The sequence below is a fragment of the Balaenoptera ricei genome, chromosome 16 (assembly GCF_028023285.1).
Source record: "Balaenoptera ricei isolate mBalRic1 chromosome 16, mBalRic1.hap2, whole genome shotgun sequence".
NCBI lineage: Eukaryota > Metazoa > Chordata > Mammalia > Artiodactyla > Balaenopteridae > Balaenoptera > Balaenoptera ricei.
The window spans coordinates 9,755,244-9,771,067 of NC_082654.1; the positions used below are offsets into that span (position 1 = coordinate 9,755,244).

The 15,824-nt window shown below is 44.9% G+C and overlaps 1 protein-coding gene across 19 annotated transcripts in view; it reads right to left on the bottom strand.

Annotated features, from left to right (window-relative positions):
* The window catches only part of TACC2 (transforming acidic coiled-coil containing protein 2), a 205,509-nt gene that overhangs the window by 152,931 nt on the left and 36,754 nt on the right, over positions 1-15,824 (bottom strand). For all 19 annotated transcript variants that reach the window (XM_059899304.1, XM_059899311.1, XM_059899300.1 and 16 more), the window contains one exon: positions 12,261-12,373. In XM_059899304.1, the coding sequence (XP_059755287.1) occupies positions 12,261-12,373 (113 nt within the window). The remainder of the gene's footprint in view (positions 1-12,260; positions 12,374-15,824) is intronic.

Genomic DNA, 15,824 nt, shown 5'->3' on the forward strand with positions numbered 1-15,824 from the left:
AGCCCGTGCTCAGCAACAAGAGAAGCACTGCAATGAGAAGCCTGTGCACCGCAACGAAGAGCAGCCCCCACTCGCCGCAACTAGAGAAAGCCTGTGCGCAGCAATGAAGACCCAGTGCAGCCAAAAATAAATAAATAAATAAATTTATGTTTTAAAAAAAAGATTATTTTTCAGACATGCAAAAGCTAAAAGAATTCATCACCAGCAGAGCAGTATTTCAAGAAATATTGGGGGCTTCCCTGGTGGCGCAGTGGTTGGGGGTCTGCCTGCCAATGCAGGGGACACGGGTTCGAGTCCTGGTCTGGGAGGATCCTGCGTGCCGCGGAGCAACTGGGCCCATGGGCCACGGTTGCTGGGCCTGCGCGTCTGGAGCCTGTGCTCCGCAACAAGCGGGGCCGCGATGGTGAGAGGCCTGCGCGCCGTGATGAGGAGTGGCCCCCGCTTGCCACAACTAGAAGAGAGCCCTCGCACAGAAACGAAGACCCAACACAGCCATAAATAAATAAATAAATAAATAAATAAATAAATAAATAAATAAAAGAAATATTGAAGACAGTCCCTCAAACCAACAGAAAATAATACCAGATGGCCGTCAGGATCTATATAAAAGAATAAAGAGCACTAGAAATGGTAACTATGCAGGTAAATATAAAGTCATTTTTCCTTACTAGTTAAATCTCTTTTAGAAGATAATTGGCTATGTAAAGCAAAAATAACATATACTGTGGGATTTGTAACATGTAGTAGTAAAATGTATGTCCGCAATAGCACAAAGGCCAAAAGTGGAGAAATGGAAGTATATTGTGCAAGATTCTTTTAATATACATGAAGTGGTACAATATCACTTGACAGTAGATTGTGATACTTTAAAGATATATACTATAGATCCTAAAGCAACCACTTAAAATAGCACAAATAATTGTAACTAATAAGTCAAAAGGGAGGTAAAGTAGAATCATAAAACTAAATTTTTTTTAAAAAGGAGAAAAAGGAGGGAAAAAGGAACAAAAAAATAGATGTACAGAGAAACCAACAGGACCGTAGATTTAAACCAACTATATTAATAATCACATTAAATGTAAATGTTATAAATACTGCAGTCAACATGCAGAGGTATTCAGAATGGATTAAAAAATCAAGATCCAACTATATGCTTCCTACAAAAAAGTCACCTCGAACTTTGCTTAACAAGCACAAATAGGTTAAAAGTAAAAAAATGAGGGGAAAAAAGATATACCATGAAAATACTAATCAAAAGAAAGCTGTTGTGTCTATATTGCATCAGACAAAGTCAATTTTAGGGCAAAAAATATTACCAGGCATAAAGAAGATCATCATAATGATAAAATGTTCAATTCATCAAGAGGATGTAACCATTCTGAAAGTTTATCTAACAACAGAGCTTCAAAATACATAATGTGGGCTTCCCTGGTGGTTCGGTGGTTAAGAATCTGCCTACCATTGCAGGGGACACGGGTTCAAGCCCTGGTCTGGGAAGATCCCACATGCCTCAGAGCAACTAAGCCCGTGTGCCACAACTACTGAGCCTGTGCTCTAGAGCCTGCAAGCCACAACTACTGAGCCCTCATGCCACAACTACTGAATCCCAGGTGCCTAGAGCCCATGCTCCACAACAAGAGAAGCCACCATAATGAAAAGCCTGTGCACCGCAATGAAGAATAGCCCCCGCTCGCCGCAAGTAGAGAAAGCCCCTGCGCAGCAACGAAGACCCAACTCAGCCAAAAATAAATAAATTAAATAAATAAATTTAAAAAAATATATATATAAAACACAAAAACTGATAAAAGCAGAAGTGGACAAATCTACAACTATAACCTAATAGTTCCATACCCTTTTCTCAATAATTTATTCAACAAGTAGATAGAAAATCAGTACAGATATAGAAGACTGGAACTACACTATCAACCAACCTGACCTAATTGACATTTATTAAACACTATTCGATAGTGGCAGAATTACATTCTTTTCAATTGCAAATGAAACATTTATAAGACAGACCATATTCTACACATTTAAAAAAACTCAATAAATTTTAAAATATTAAATTATTCAGAGTGCATTATCTGGCTACAATAGAATTAAATTAGAAATCAATAAGAGAAAGATATCTGGAAAATCCTCAACTATTTGGAAATTAAATAATACACTTCTAAATAGCCTGTGAGTCAAATAACAAATTAAATGGGTAATTAGAAAGTATTTGAACAAAATGAAAATGAAAACACAAATATCAAAATGTGTCACATGCAGTTAAAGCAACATTTAGAGTGACTTTTAATGCCCTAAAATACCTATATTAAAAAAGAAGGACTCAAATAAATGACCTCAACTTCTACCTTAAGAAACTACAGAAACACTGGTTACACAACAATGTGTGATACTTAACACCACTGAACTGTACTTAAAATTGGTTAAGATGGTAAATTGTATGCTTTGCCTTTTTAAACCCAATAAAAAATAATTTAAAAAAACAAGTAGCAGTGTTGATTAAAAGAAACCAAATACCAAAGTATACCTACCGTTCAATACCATTTGTATGAAATTCAAGAACTAGCAAGACTAATCAGTGGTGGTAGAAGTCAGAATAGTTGTTATTCTTGGGCAGAGGTACAGACTGGGAAGTGACATGAGAGAATGTTCTGGGGTAATGGAAATAGATCTGGGCATGATTACACAGGGGTATAGGCGTGTAAACATTCAACAAGCTCAGATTTATAAGCTTATGTACGTATTTTATACCAATTAAAAAAAGGTAATAGAAAAAAAAAACAACGATGAAGATAGTTAAAAGACTCATGGTTGCCACTGGAGAGAAGGAGGGAGGGATGAATAGGTGGAACAGGGGAGATTTTTAAGGCAGTGAAACTATGCTGTATGATATTGTAATGGTGGATACATGACATTATGCATTTTTCAAACCCATAGAATGTACAATACGATGAGTGAACCTTAATGTAAAGTATAGATTTTAGTTAATAATGTATCAATACATTAATTGTAACGAATGTACCACACTAATGCAAATCTTAATAATAGGGGAAACTACTGTACAGAGGAGGGAGAGATTTTGGGAGCTCTCTGTACTAAGTTTTTCTGTAAAACCGCTCTAAAAATGGTTCATTAATTATTTAAATATATTATATAGTTATATTATATTTATACAAATAAGTTATTTAAATATGTTTTTTGTATTTAAATATATATAAATATATGTGTATATGCACAGAGCTATCACAATCAATAAAGAACTAGAAAAAATAGAAAAGCCTGAGGGAAACACACTAATATTTTAAAAACAGTTGTCTGTAGATGGTGGGAGTATCAGTGACTTTTTCCCCCTCTACTTTCTACTTTTCTCTATTTTCCAAGCACTGTCTCTGAATGGAACAATGCTCCTCTTCTCCATTTCTTAAAGGTTCTGTTGAAACCAGATGAGCAGAAAGCACACACACACCTAATTCAGCACATGACCTTCTTTTCCAGCCAGTGTCAAAAGTCAGGGAGCTCCTCCTTTTCTCCCTCCCTCCCACTCTCCTCTCCGTGTTTACTTCCTGCCAGAGATAAATAATGAGTGAGAAGCAGGACAGGCTGGTGGAAGCTGCAACCAGCCCTGCCTGACACACCCTGCCTTGGCAGGAGCCTGTGAATAGAACCCGGACTTCACAAAGCTTTGTTTGGAAGGAACAGCATCTACTGCTTAGGAAACATGGGGCCCAGTCATGAAGCGCTGGCCCCGGCCACTGCTCATAAAACCAATCAGATCTTTTTGCTTTTTCTTTTTTCTGGATCTGAGAACTGACCTTCTTTATAGGGAAATTAAACTTTGAAAACAGACTGGGGTTTGCTTTCCAATTATGGAGACCACAAGGCAAATCTTTTCAGGCACCTGTAAGAACTCAGTGTAATGGCTACGGGCCTGGGCTTTGGGTGGCATCAAACCAAGTTGGATTCTAGTCCTCACCATGCCACGTTTTGTCTGTGTGACCTGGGGCTGGTTCCTTAACCTCCCAGAACCTCAGTTTCCTTATATAGCCCCTCAGGTCATCTGCATTCATCCACACAGAGCTGCTGGATGAGATATGTGTTTCAGCCCTGAGTCCAAAGCCCAGCATGCAATGGACTTAGTTTGAAAATAACTGATAAGGGAAAAGAATCTGAAAAAGAATATATGTATTCTGAATATATATATATATTCTGAGTCACTTTGCTGTACACCTGAAACTAACACAACATTGTAAATCAACTACACTTCAACAAAAAATAAAATAAAAATAAAAATAATTTTTTAAAAAAAGTCAGTACCTTTATAAATTAAAAAAGAAAAGAAAAGAAAAGAAAATGACTATGGGAGGCAAGGTATAAGAAACATCCTTACCTTTCATTTGGAGCCCATTATTTCTTTTTTTCCAAACCATTTTTCTACCCTTCCCTAGGTGTTCCCTACCCAAACACCAAGGATTTTTTGTTCTAAGTAAGTTTGTAGTTTTGAAAGATCCAAGAGGTTGAGCTTAATGAATGTGCTACATCTCCTATTTTCCACATTTAAAGAAGTTCTGAAATTTAAGAGGCTAGTAAGTGTAGTCCTTCCTAAATTCTGTTTCCTATAGATCTATAATAATTATACCTCTTCCTTCTGCCTGGGACCACCTTCTTTCCCCACAATCCCCTACTTCTACTCAGTTTTGAAGCCCCAGCTGCAAGGCCATCTCCTCTGGAGGAGGCTCCTTCTTTCCTCAGCGAGTCTGGCCTCTCTCCTGTCCCTGTGCTCCCACAGAGGCTGCCTATAGCATTAGGTTCTTCTAGAATTATTCATCTACATGTCTTTCTCTACAACTGGACCAACATGTCCTGTTCATCTTTGTACCTCTGGCCTCAAGTCCAGAGCGAGCCCTGTGGTGAGCTGTGGGTCCCCATGTTTGTTAAATGGACTAAGAAACCTGTCCCTCCTCCAAGGAAATTCAGGCGTTTAAGGTGTTGGGTGTTAAGATTCTGCACCAAAAATTCTGATCTGTGGGTATTTTTTCCCCACACCAACAAGCAATTCTCCAATACTAGCTGGGAGTCCTACAATTCAGCTCCATTCTGACATGACCTGGAGGTACCTTACATAGCATCAGACCCCACAGGCTAAGGGCTCCGTCCCACAGGACTGCCCCCGCCACCCCAATAAGTCCAGATTGTTACCTGCGCTTCTGACCAAGTGGCTATAAATCAGAGGTTCCCATGACCCCCTCCTCGGGTTTAATTAATTTGCTAGAGTGGTTCACAGAACACAGAGAAACATTTTACTTCCTAGATCACCAGTTCATTACAAAAGGATATAACTCAGGAACAGCCCAATGGAGGAGATGCATAAAGCAAGGTATGGGGAGAGGGTGACGAGCCTCCGTGCCCTCTGGGCTTACCACTCTCTTTGAATCCATGTGTCCACCAACCCAGAGGACCTCTGAACCCTGTCTTTTTGGGGTTTTAAGGAGGCTTCATTACATAGGCATGACTGATTAAAATCATTGGCCGTTGGTGATCAATTCAACCTCCAGCCCCTCTCCACACACACACACACACACCCCCCCCCGCCCCCAGAGGTCAGGGAGGTAGGACTGAAAGTTCCAACCCTCCAATCACAGGGTTGGTTCCCCTGGCAACCAGCCCCCATTTTTAAGTGCTTTCCAAAAGTCACGTCATTAGCATAACAGAAGACACCTTTATTGCTCTCATCACTTAGGAAATTCCCAAGGTTTTAGGAGCTCAGTGCCAGGACTGGGATGAAGACCAAATACATGTTCCTTATTATAAATCACAGTATCACAGGTATATAGCAGGAAAAGAGCTATCCCTGAAGCACACAGGAGAACCCTGCTTTTCTCTCAAAGATGGCGGGCCATCCTACGTTTCCCCCAGTTTGAGACAGGGTTTGTGATGGTAACCATGCCATCTTGCCAGATTGGTACCTGGTAGCAACAGGATTTCCTCCTGGACACCGGGTCTGTGACTTATGGAACTCAGCAGATAGACCTGTTCAGGCCAGTTTTTCATATCTCAGCAAATGGCCCCCTTTACCCAATTGCTCAAGCCCAGACTTTGGGAGTCTTCCTTGATTCTTCTCTCCCTCCTTCTAAATCCCATCCATCCGCAAGTTCTGGCATCTCTAGCTCCAAAATATCCAAAATATTCAAAGCTGCATATGTTTCTCCACCTCCACTGTTATCACCTTAGTCCCTGCATCATCAGTGGGCCAGTATCATCCCCAGAGGGGTGAAAATTGGCTCTCAGGAGGCAGAAAAAGAAAATCATAGATATTACAATGGTTTGTGGCCCTCCAAAGACCACAATACATAAACATATGCACTATATCTATGGTACTGCAATTTCTTGGGGAGGGGAAGGCAATTTGGAATAAAATATCTACAAAGGTTCCCGTGGGAGGGCAGGGAAAGGAAGATAATGAAAACAAGGTTGGGCATCCCTGCCTTAGTTCCAGGCACCCCTTCATCTTTCAGGGACCTGCAATGACCTCTCCTCTGACCTCCTGGCCTCCAGTCTTACTCCCTTGCATTCTCCATACAGCAACCAGAGGTCCTGTTGAAACACATATCGGTTCACGTCACCTAAATCTGGGTGTCTTACCATGGCCAGCCCTCAAGGCCCCAGTCTGGCTGATCTGGCCCCTGCCCACCACTCACTCGCTCATCAGTCTCCTCCTGTTTCTCTAACACACTAAATTCATTCCTCCCTCACGTCCTTTGCACCGCCCGTCCCTCTACCTGCATCTTCCCATGCCTGCCTCCTTTTTGTCATTCCAGACTTAGTTCAAATATCACTCCCTTTCTTGACCATCTAATCCAATGGTTCTCAAACCTTAGGGTGTAACGGAACACCTGGAGGGCTCACCCCAGAGTCTGGGGAAGGGCCCAAGACTTAGCATTTCTATCAAGTTCCCGTTTGGTGCTTAGCCTGCAGATCTGGGAACCCCACTTTGAGAACCACTGATCTAATCCAAACTAGTCACTCCCTTCTCTGTTCCTGTCAATCACAACACCAAGCTGGTGTCTTTCAGAGCCGTGACATTACCTGAAAGTGTCTGTCTTCCTTCTGTTCCATGTCTGACTTCCTCACTACAACCTACTTACCAACTGGAGCAGAAGCCCCAGGGCTTCTAGTGTTATTGGCTGTGTCCCCAGTGCCTCGCACAATGGATTCCCAATAGATTTTTATTGAAAGAAAAACACAGATGAGAGAAAGGGAGGGGGCAGGAGTTTAACGTATGCTAATTATCCCTGATTTCTGAGCCTTCACTATAAACTTCACAGACAAGCAAACAAAAGGTAGCTATGGTTATTGGCCTGAGGGTAAACCCTGGGTCAGTGTTTCCCACACTTTATCATGAGAGTCACATGGTCTTCTTCTTAAAAACAGATTTTGTGGTCTCACCCCAAATCTACTGGATCAGACTCTTCAAGGGAGGGGTCAGGAAATGGGGTATTTTAACACGTGATAAGGTGAACCTGGCAGTCGATCACTATTCACAAATGTCCCTGCTGGAAAGAATCACCCAGGGTGTTTATTAACAACATAGATTCCTTGGCTCCACATCTAGTGATTCTGATTCAGAAGGACTAGGAAGGGGCCTAAGAATTTATATAGTTAACGGACATCCGGGTAAATCTTATGATCTAGGAAGTGTGGAAAACACTGTCCCATATGATTTCATTTACCATCCTTCACCCCAACCCTGATCTGCTCCTGAGTTCTTAAATATAGTTTTAAGGTCACACACACACACACACACACACACACACACACACACAGCAGCACTGGAATGAGCCAACTATCTGAGAATAACTTGTGTAAATAATTGAAACCTCCATGAGGATATCATAGCATTTGGGGCCATAATGCTCCCTCATCATGCCATTAAACTGTCACTCCTCCCCATGCCAGGGGTCAGCTTACATAAAGACCATACCAGCAGGGTTTCCAGTAAGCTTGATGGTCTTTCCTTCAATGTGCCTAAAATTGATCACAGTTTCCCTATAGCAGCTCTCACTTTGGACGTCCCAGTTTCTAATGTTGGACCTTTCTTTTGGGTTCTTGGTCCAGAACCTTAGCATCTTCTTAGACTCCACCTCCTCTGCCTGCACCCAGGCCATCTCCAGGTTCTGTAGGTTTGAAACTGAGGAGGACCCTGTGGGCCCTTCCAAGGTACAAGCCCTTCCCTTGCCCCCGCTTCTTGTTTGACCTTCCCTGAGTTCCAAAGAGCAGACTCAAGCAGTTAATGATTAGGACAATAGAGTCACAGGACAACTGGTTCCTCCTAAAGGGATATAAATAACAATATCCTGGTGGAGGTCGGTGACTACCTGTTGACCACAAGCATGTAGACCCCAGACTGATTGGAACCAGAAGGCTGATGATTGAGATTCCACAAACATCACCCTGTTACCTCACCACCAACCAATGAAAAAAATGTTCATGAGCTGATCAGACACCCTGCAACCCTTACCCCTAATACTGTCTTTAAAAACCCTTCTCTGAAAGCCATCAGGGAGTTTAGAGCTTTTGAGCATTAGCTGCCTGTTCTCCTTGCTTGGTGCCCTGCAACAAACACTGTACTTTCCTTCACCACAACCCAGTGTCAGTAGATTGGCTTTGCTGCACGTGGGCAAGCGGACCAGAGTCCAGTTCAGTAACAGGTTCTACCTTGGGGTGATTTCCCAGCCACCATCCTTCTACTACAAGAGCATCCCTTACTGTCCTTCCAGGCTACCTGCTCCAGTGCATTAATCCAGGCTCTAAGTTCCCGCATAAACCCTTGTTTAAATACAAACCAACCAACCACATAGCACTTCCCCAGCTTCCCCTTACCTGCAGGATAAAATCTCATTCCCTTCCCTGACCTCCAAGTTCTCAACCTGGCCTCACTTCTCCAACCTTGTTTTTAGTGAACATCCACCACCAGGTCTGGGCTCACTTCCTGCTCTGCTCCAGAGAGGTCCAATTCAGGAATTCTGCCCCTACCTGCAATGGCCTCTACAGCCATCCCCTTTGGTTCAAGTCCCCCCCCCCCCCCCAGGAGACTCTCCTGTCTCACCCAGCCCTCGGAGGAGGTGTCTTCCTCTGGACCCCAGCAGCACGGAGCCACGGCACGCACACAGCTCTCTGGCATAATGCAGTGCTTCTCAAGAGTGGTCCCTGGACCAGCAGCATCAGTGTCACCTGGGAACCCGTCAGAAATTCTCGTTCTCAGGCCTGGCCCCGGACCTACCAAATCAGAATCTCTAGAGGATGGGTCCAGCGACCTGGGTATTAACCAGCCTTGCAGGTGATCCTGATGCCTGCTCACCTCTGACAGCCAGTGGAGAACAGTTAAGACTCTTGGCTGTTGAGTTTCCACTCCTCCTTCAGTGACAAGGGTGCCAGAAATTCACCCACGAATCACTTAGGGTCACTCCCTGAGAAAGGTCTGTCATCTCTGAAATATTGCCTGGCACCCTCCTTGAGAGAATGAGCAAGTATGATATTGAAGCACAGGAAATGGCCACTATCCAACATTTTTTTAACTTACAAAAACAGTAATTTCCTCTGGTGCAACCTAATGGCTTCATTATCTGGGGAAAGGTTGTATGATAAGATCCATTTTGTTTTGAGGGTTTAAAAGGCAAGGGCAGCAGCAGCATAGCACAGGGACATCAGCTCGGTGCTTTGTGATGACCTAGAGGGGTGGGATAGGGAGTATGGGAGGGAGGCTCAAGAGGGAGGAGATGTGGGGACACATGCATGCATACGGCTGATTCACTTTGGTGTACAACAGAAACTAACACAGTAATGTGAAGCAATTATAGTCCAATAAAGATCTATTGAAAAAAAAAAAAAAAAGGCAAGGGCTGTTGGTATCCAAGGAGGGAAAGGTTCCGGGAGACTGGACAGTGGAGCTGGAACCAGTCCAGTCGCAAGTTTCCAGGGCAGCTGTGCTCGAGGGTGGGCATTGCTGAGCAGTAAGAGGTGCAAACTCGGCTGAAGCTTGTCAGAGGAGGGCGGGATCATCCTGTCGCAGGAGCCCAGGGACTTGCGCAGGGTGGGGCACCTGGAAGGCGGGGCGCCTGGGAGGCACTGCCCAGCCTCTGCACGGGTTTGGCCAATGCAGGGCTAAGTCACAACAGCGACACCGTGTGGCAACTGGAAAGCGAAGCAGCTAAACTGAGGGGACTCCCTACTGGATGAAGAGCTAACCTCTTTGGGGATATGTGAAGCCTATTCTTGTGTATTCAGAGGGAAGAGGAGCTTCCAGGGGGAAACAATGGACTTTTTATACCACGAGGGCTTTGACGGCATAGTGCTCCAAGCCTCGGTTTCCTCCTCTGGAGAGTAGAGATCACACCTGCGCAGAGGGACAATCTTTGGCAGTATTAACATGTGCCTTTCTCCCTATATTCTTCCCTTGCCTCCTGGTCCAGCAGGCCCACTGCAGGCCTTTCTGTGTTTTCTCTCTGGAGCTTTTCCAAGTAGAAAACAGAAACAGTTTGAGGGCAATGGGTCTTTCCATCTTTTGTAAAAATCTGTAGTACGTCCTTTGAAGAGAAAATGCTGGCTTTCCGTTGAGGCAAAAGGAGACCGCAAGTGCATGTTAGGATGAGGAGGAGAGAGCATGGAAAGGTCCTAGGAAGTAGGGAATGTCCGCGACTCCCTCCCTGCTTCCTGAGCGTGTCCTCAGGCTCACGGGGGAGATGATCCCAGAGGGCTGAAGGGAATGACCGTGGGCTCCCAGCCTCACCAAAGACCCCCATGTGCCAAGTGTCTGGGACACCGGCCCCAAGGAATTCCCAAACCTCTCCAGGAACCCCAGAACCTCACAAGGATGGGGATGGAAGAGCTGGACCTTGGGTCTCAGCCAGCAGCGACTTTGCTTGTGTAGGATTCCAGATCATTACATTCATGATCACCAGGAGCCAGTTTAGACTGTCATCCGGTCTAGTTAGAGCCAAATATTAAACCCTTTGTCCTGCTACCCTGATAGAAAAGTCCATGAAGGCGGAACAGCCATGGGGTTCTGGGAGGGAAAGGAGGCCCCCATTTTACAAAGAATTGAGATCAAAGGTGCCATTCAAGGCAGAGTCTGTGCCTCTCTCCACAAAAAAAATCCTCTGCCCCACAGGATCAGCATTGACCTAAAGAAATCCAATGTTCATGCCAAGAGGTTCAAAGTGCCTCTCCTCTGGAAACCGCATAACTGAAGCCCCCCCAGAAAATGACACCAGCCGGCGTGGAAATTCCTGCCACCAGGGGCCGCTCTTACTCACCCATGACCCTCAAAGCAAAAAATATTGCTTAACCCTTGACGTGAAAAGTGATTGCAAAGCGTTTGAGACCTGAAGTCAGTGATGGGGGATTTGGGGGGTGGGGTGAGTACCACTCAATTTTGCATTTTTGCTCCTTGAAGCTTTTGTTCATTTGTTCCTTTAAGGCCTGTAACTACAGCCTCCCAGAAGCTGGGCTTCAATTTATTTGTTCAGGAGTGTTTTTCTAACCGGATCATGTGCTGAACCCACAGGCAATTATTAATTGCCACCAGTGTCCGTTCTGGGGACAGAATGTTCACATCTGCTCGCCCTCTGCTTGTGACTGACCCCAAAACTGTGGGTGCTGAACACTACGTGGGGAGAGTCGATTGGATTCCTTCCCAATAGCCCTGGCGGGGAAATCAGGACCTGACTGCGGGTCAAAACGAGGGACTACTGACCAGTGGGCCGCACCTGCACTGGCCACGTTCCACTGTGGCAGTGTGGCCTTGTTGGTTTCTGAAATTCACGCACCAGTCTCCCTGAGACTCAGTGGTTGTTCTCTGAATCCTCTGTCTCATTCTCCGGTGCCCACCTCGGCTTCCGTGCTAGCATACAGACCCCAACTTAGCCACAGATTAGTCACCCCTGTTAAGCCCCTTGGCAGCCTTGATCTTGTTTATTGTAAGTTCTGACAATGAGGATAAAAGACCTGGCGTGCTGTGGAATGGAAGCCTATCATTACTAATTTCATCCCTGGGCAGGAAAACATTAATTTTCCAATCATGCATCTAGGCAATCACAAAGAGGTCTAGGAACCAGAGCTTGGAGCATCTCACCACCGAGGACCGCATCATGGATTTTAGGGTAAATTTTCCAAAGTAAATAGAGCAAAACAAACTCTGAGCAGGCAGCGAGCTGGCCATGCCTTGGGCTGGGTCAGTCCTCCAGACCTGGTCCTACCTGGGCAGATCTCCGCGGTCATTGCTTCTGGGCTTCTCCTCCGGCTTCCTTTCTGCACTCTGACTGTTCCCAGGCTGCTCCACGGATCCTGGACTCCGAGCCAAAGAAGTCCTCTGAGCGACAAGAAAGAGAAATTGGAAAGGAAATCAAACAAGCATCTTTGAAAACACAGAGACTTTATCAATGGGCCACTGACCACAACATTCCAAGGGCCAGGTTTTTGGTTTGCTTTACCGTCCATCTGAGCACCAACTCTGTGCCAGGCGCTGAGCAAGGCTTTGGGGATACACGGTGGGCAAAGCGACCGTGGCCCCTGCTCCCACCCAATGGAGGAGAAACACAGTAAACCAGAGATTTTCAGCTGAGTAGGTTGACTGTTTTAGTAAGAAACTGAGACTAGGATACACATTATACTTTGGGGGTCGTCTGCTCCCTGGAGAAAGTGGGATATTGAATCTGAGATCTTAAAGTGTCTCGCCTGGGGCACTGCCTAGATGAAAACACACTTCCTCCCCCTGCCCCATGGTTCTGCACACCAGAATTCAGCTGGAAACCTGAAAAAAAAAAAATGAAGGAAGAAAATGAGAGACCCTGGGAACCTTAGGGCCCCTCACTGCGGTCCTGACCATTCTGAGAGTTGGTCATCTTTTCTTAAACCCCCACAATAAGCTCGTCTGCTGTTCAGTTGATTTTTTAAACCAAGATGCAACCATTTAGAGCACAGTCAAAACTTCAAATCACAGGACAGAAAGAGATGAGATGTTTTTAAAACTCAATTTAAATTGTGCTCATTTAAGTCAGACACAAATACCAGAAATGGGGAAAGGACTTTTAGGAACCCCCAGAAGTATTCCCCAAAGCAGTGGTTGCCTTTTATTTGTCTTCCCAGCAGCGTTCCTGAACCCCCCTCCCTGAAACAACACACACATCTTTCTTTGGGGCCAGATCTGCCTTCTTCTAAAGACCTGTTCCACCCATACCCTCTGTCCCTGAGGTTCCCATGGAAACGCCAATCCCAGTGCTCCACCCCCCTGCCTGTCGGGATGCACACAAGACTCAAATTAAGACCAGGTCCTTCCTCAGGACTCCCCAAAGAACACGAGGGACGGAAATCTGGTGGCTGCTTCTGTAGAATATGAATACAAGGGTTTCCGGCAGCCTGTCCCTAGCCATTGTGGAGGAAGGCAGCCTGTAGCAGGAGAGCAGAGCCAGCAGGTAGAGAAAAGCCGAGATGAGATGCTTCCCCACCTGATGCATTTCTCTGAACAGTTGACTGCTTGTGTTCACCCAGTTGTGTCCAGAGGGAAAATATAAAAGATGCTTCAGCTCTCAGGGACCCATATATTCCAGTGCTAACAGGAATACCACAATTAGAAAAGTCTTCATTCACTTTTGCTGAGACAGAATGGGGGGAAAATCATAACACAACAATAATAATAGCATCTGTTTACTGAGCATGTACCAGGCACTGGGCCAGGAGCTTTCTATTCAATCTTCACCACAACCTTATGAGGAAGATGCTGTTTGTGTCCCTGTTTTAGAACAGAGGCTTTGAGAGGTTAAGTATTTGGCCAAGATCACACAGCAGTGGAGTCTGGATGGACCTAATTCTCTCTGACCCCAAAGCCAAGGAAAGGCATCTCTATTCTATGCCTTCAATGGAGGCAAACAACTGGGGTTGATTCCTCACCTAAGGGGGGCCTGCGGACCCCAGGCCGGCTTGATCTCCATGCTGGCTGAACCATTCCCTGTAACGAGCGCTGCTGCCCTGTCCTGTGGGCCTCAGTCTCCTGATCTGTGACTCCAGGACAACAATCATCCTCTAGGGCAGTATCAAGACAGTGCAAACTTCAAATCACGGTAAATTCAAACTCCAAGTGTTCCTGACTCTGCCGAGGAAGGTTCTTTATCTACACAGTATTACTACCTTTGGGTTCATGGTTTACAATTTTTACTTTGATAACTCCAGAATCACAGTACAGAGTGAGTGACATTTTCATATCAGGGTCCTGAATTTTTAACATTGTAACCCAATTCCTACTTGTCTAACTGTCATGCAGGCCTTAGCTCCAAACACCTTCCGCAGCCAGGCTTCCCTTTCAATCACCCCGTTATCTGCAAGTAATTTAACAGATAAGTCTCCTGCTTTTTATTCCACGATCAAGGTGAAGAAATTCTGGAAAGACACTGACATGTCTAACAGCTCAGACAGAAGCAAACAACAGATGGAATAGGGGGGCAGATCTTTGCTCTGACTAAAGGGGGGAGGAGACCACGTGCTTAATTTCCTCAGGCAAAGGAAGTATAACAAGGGCTCAGATTTGTCTTTGAAGAAGGAAATAGGACAGACCTTTCTCACTTTTCAGGGCCACCTCTCCTCCTAATAAAGAGCTAATCTGCAGTTCTCTCCAGCAAACACGTCCCTGGATGGAGTCAAAATAAAGGCAATAGTACTACCCATGGGAATGGCACGCTGCACTTTGCAAAGTTATTTCACATCCTCTGAGTCTTACAAAATCCCTGCGCGCTAAACAGGCAGGTAGAATAATGTTTTCCATTTTTTCAGATGAGAAACAGAAGGTTAAGTGGCTTGGCCGGGTCTCCGGCCTTGAAGTCCAATACTCTTTCCACAGTAATAATGACACCCAGCGCCTACATAGCACATTTTCTGGTATAACAATAGTAGCAAACTTATCACTGTAAACACTTTCTATGTGCCACATACAGGTATCCCCTGCTTTTCATGTTTGCTTTATGTCATTTCTTTATTACAAAAGACCTGTACAAGTTTTCGCTAACCAAAAGAGATCCCAAGAGGATTTTTGCTTTGATGAAAAGAGGCAAAAAGCAAAGACAGCATTCAGTGTTTGTTTTGCAGCAAAGCTGGTACGGAGGCAGCGAGAACCCCCAGCAGCAGCAAGAGGGGCCCCGCCAAGCTCCTTCCCCGGGAACCAGACGCAGCATCACAGCAGCAAGTCGCCATAGCCTTGAAATGTGCCTGTGAGCATCTGCGCTTTATTCAATTTATTCTGCGCATCCATTAGCAAGAGCTGTCCTAAGGTAATCGCTTCTTTGCTTAAAGCCATTTCAGCTTACAAAAGGTTTCCTAGGAATGCTCTACTTTCAGATCGCAGATAGCTGGGGAAATCTGTACTATTCTTTTAAGTGTTTAACATATTTATAAACTCCTTCAATTCTTACAACAATCCTATTTTACTGATAAGATCACAGCACAGAGAGGTTAAGCCACTTGCCCAAAATCACACAGCTTGGAAGTGGTGAAGCCAGGACTTGGACCGAGACGGTTTGGCTCTAGAATCTGTGACCTTGACCCCTCCCTACTTTATGCTGCCTCACCAAGCAGTGGAAATAGTTGCCTATGATTCCTGCCATCTTCCTGCCATGCTCAGAGGAACTAAAACAACTGGACATTTATGAACAATGTGATACAGAGGCCTAGAGTCAATGCCTAGAATAGCCCCTGGCACAGAGAGGCATTCCAGAAATACTTGTTGAATGTATGAAAAGTAGATTATTCCCGTTTAGTCTGGTAGCCACTTCTGC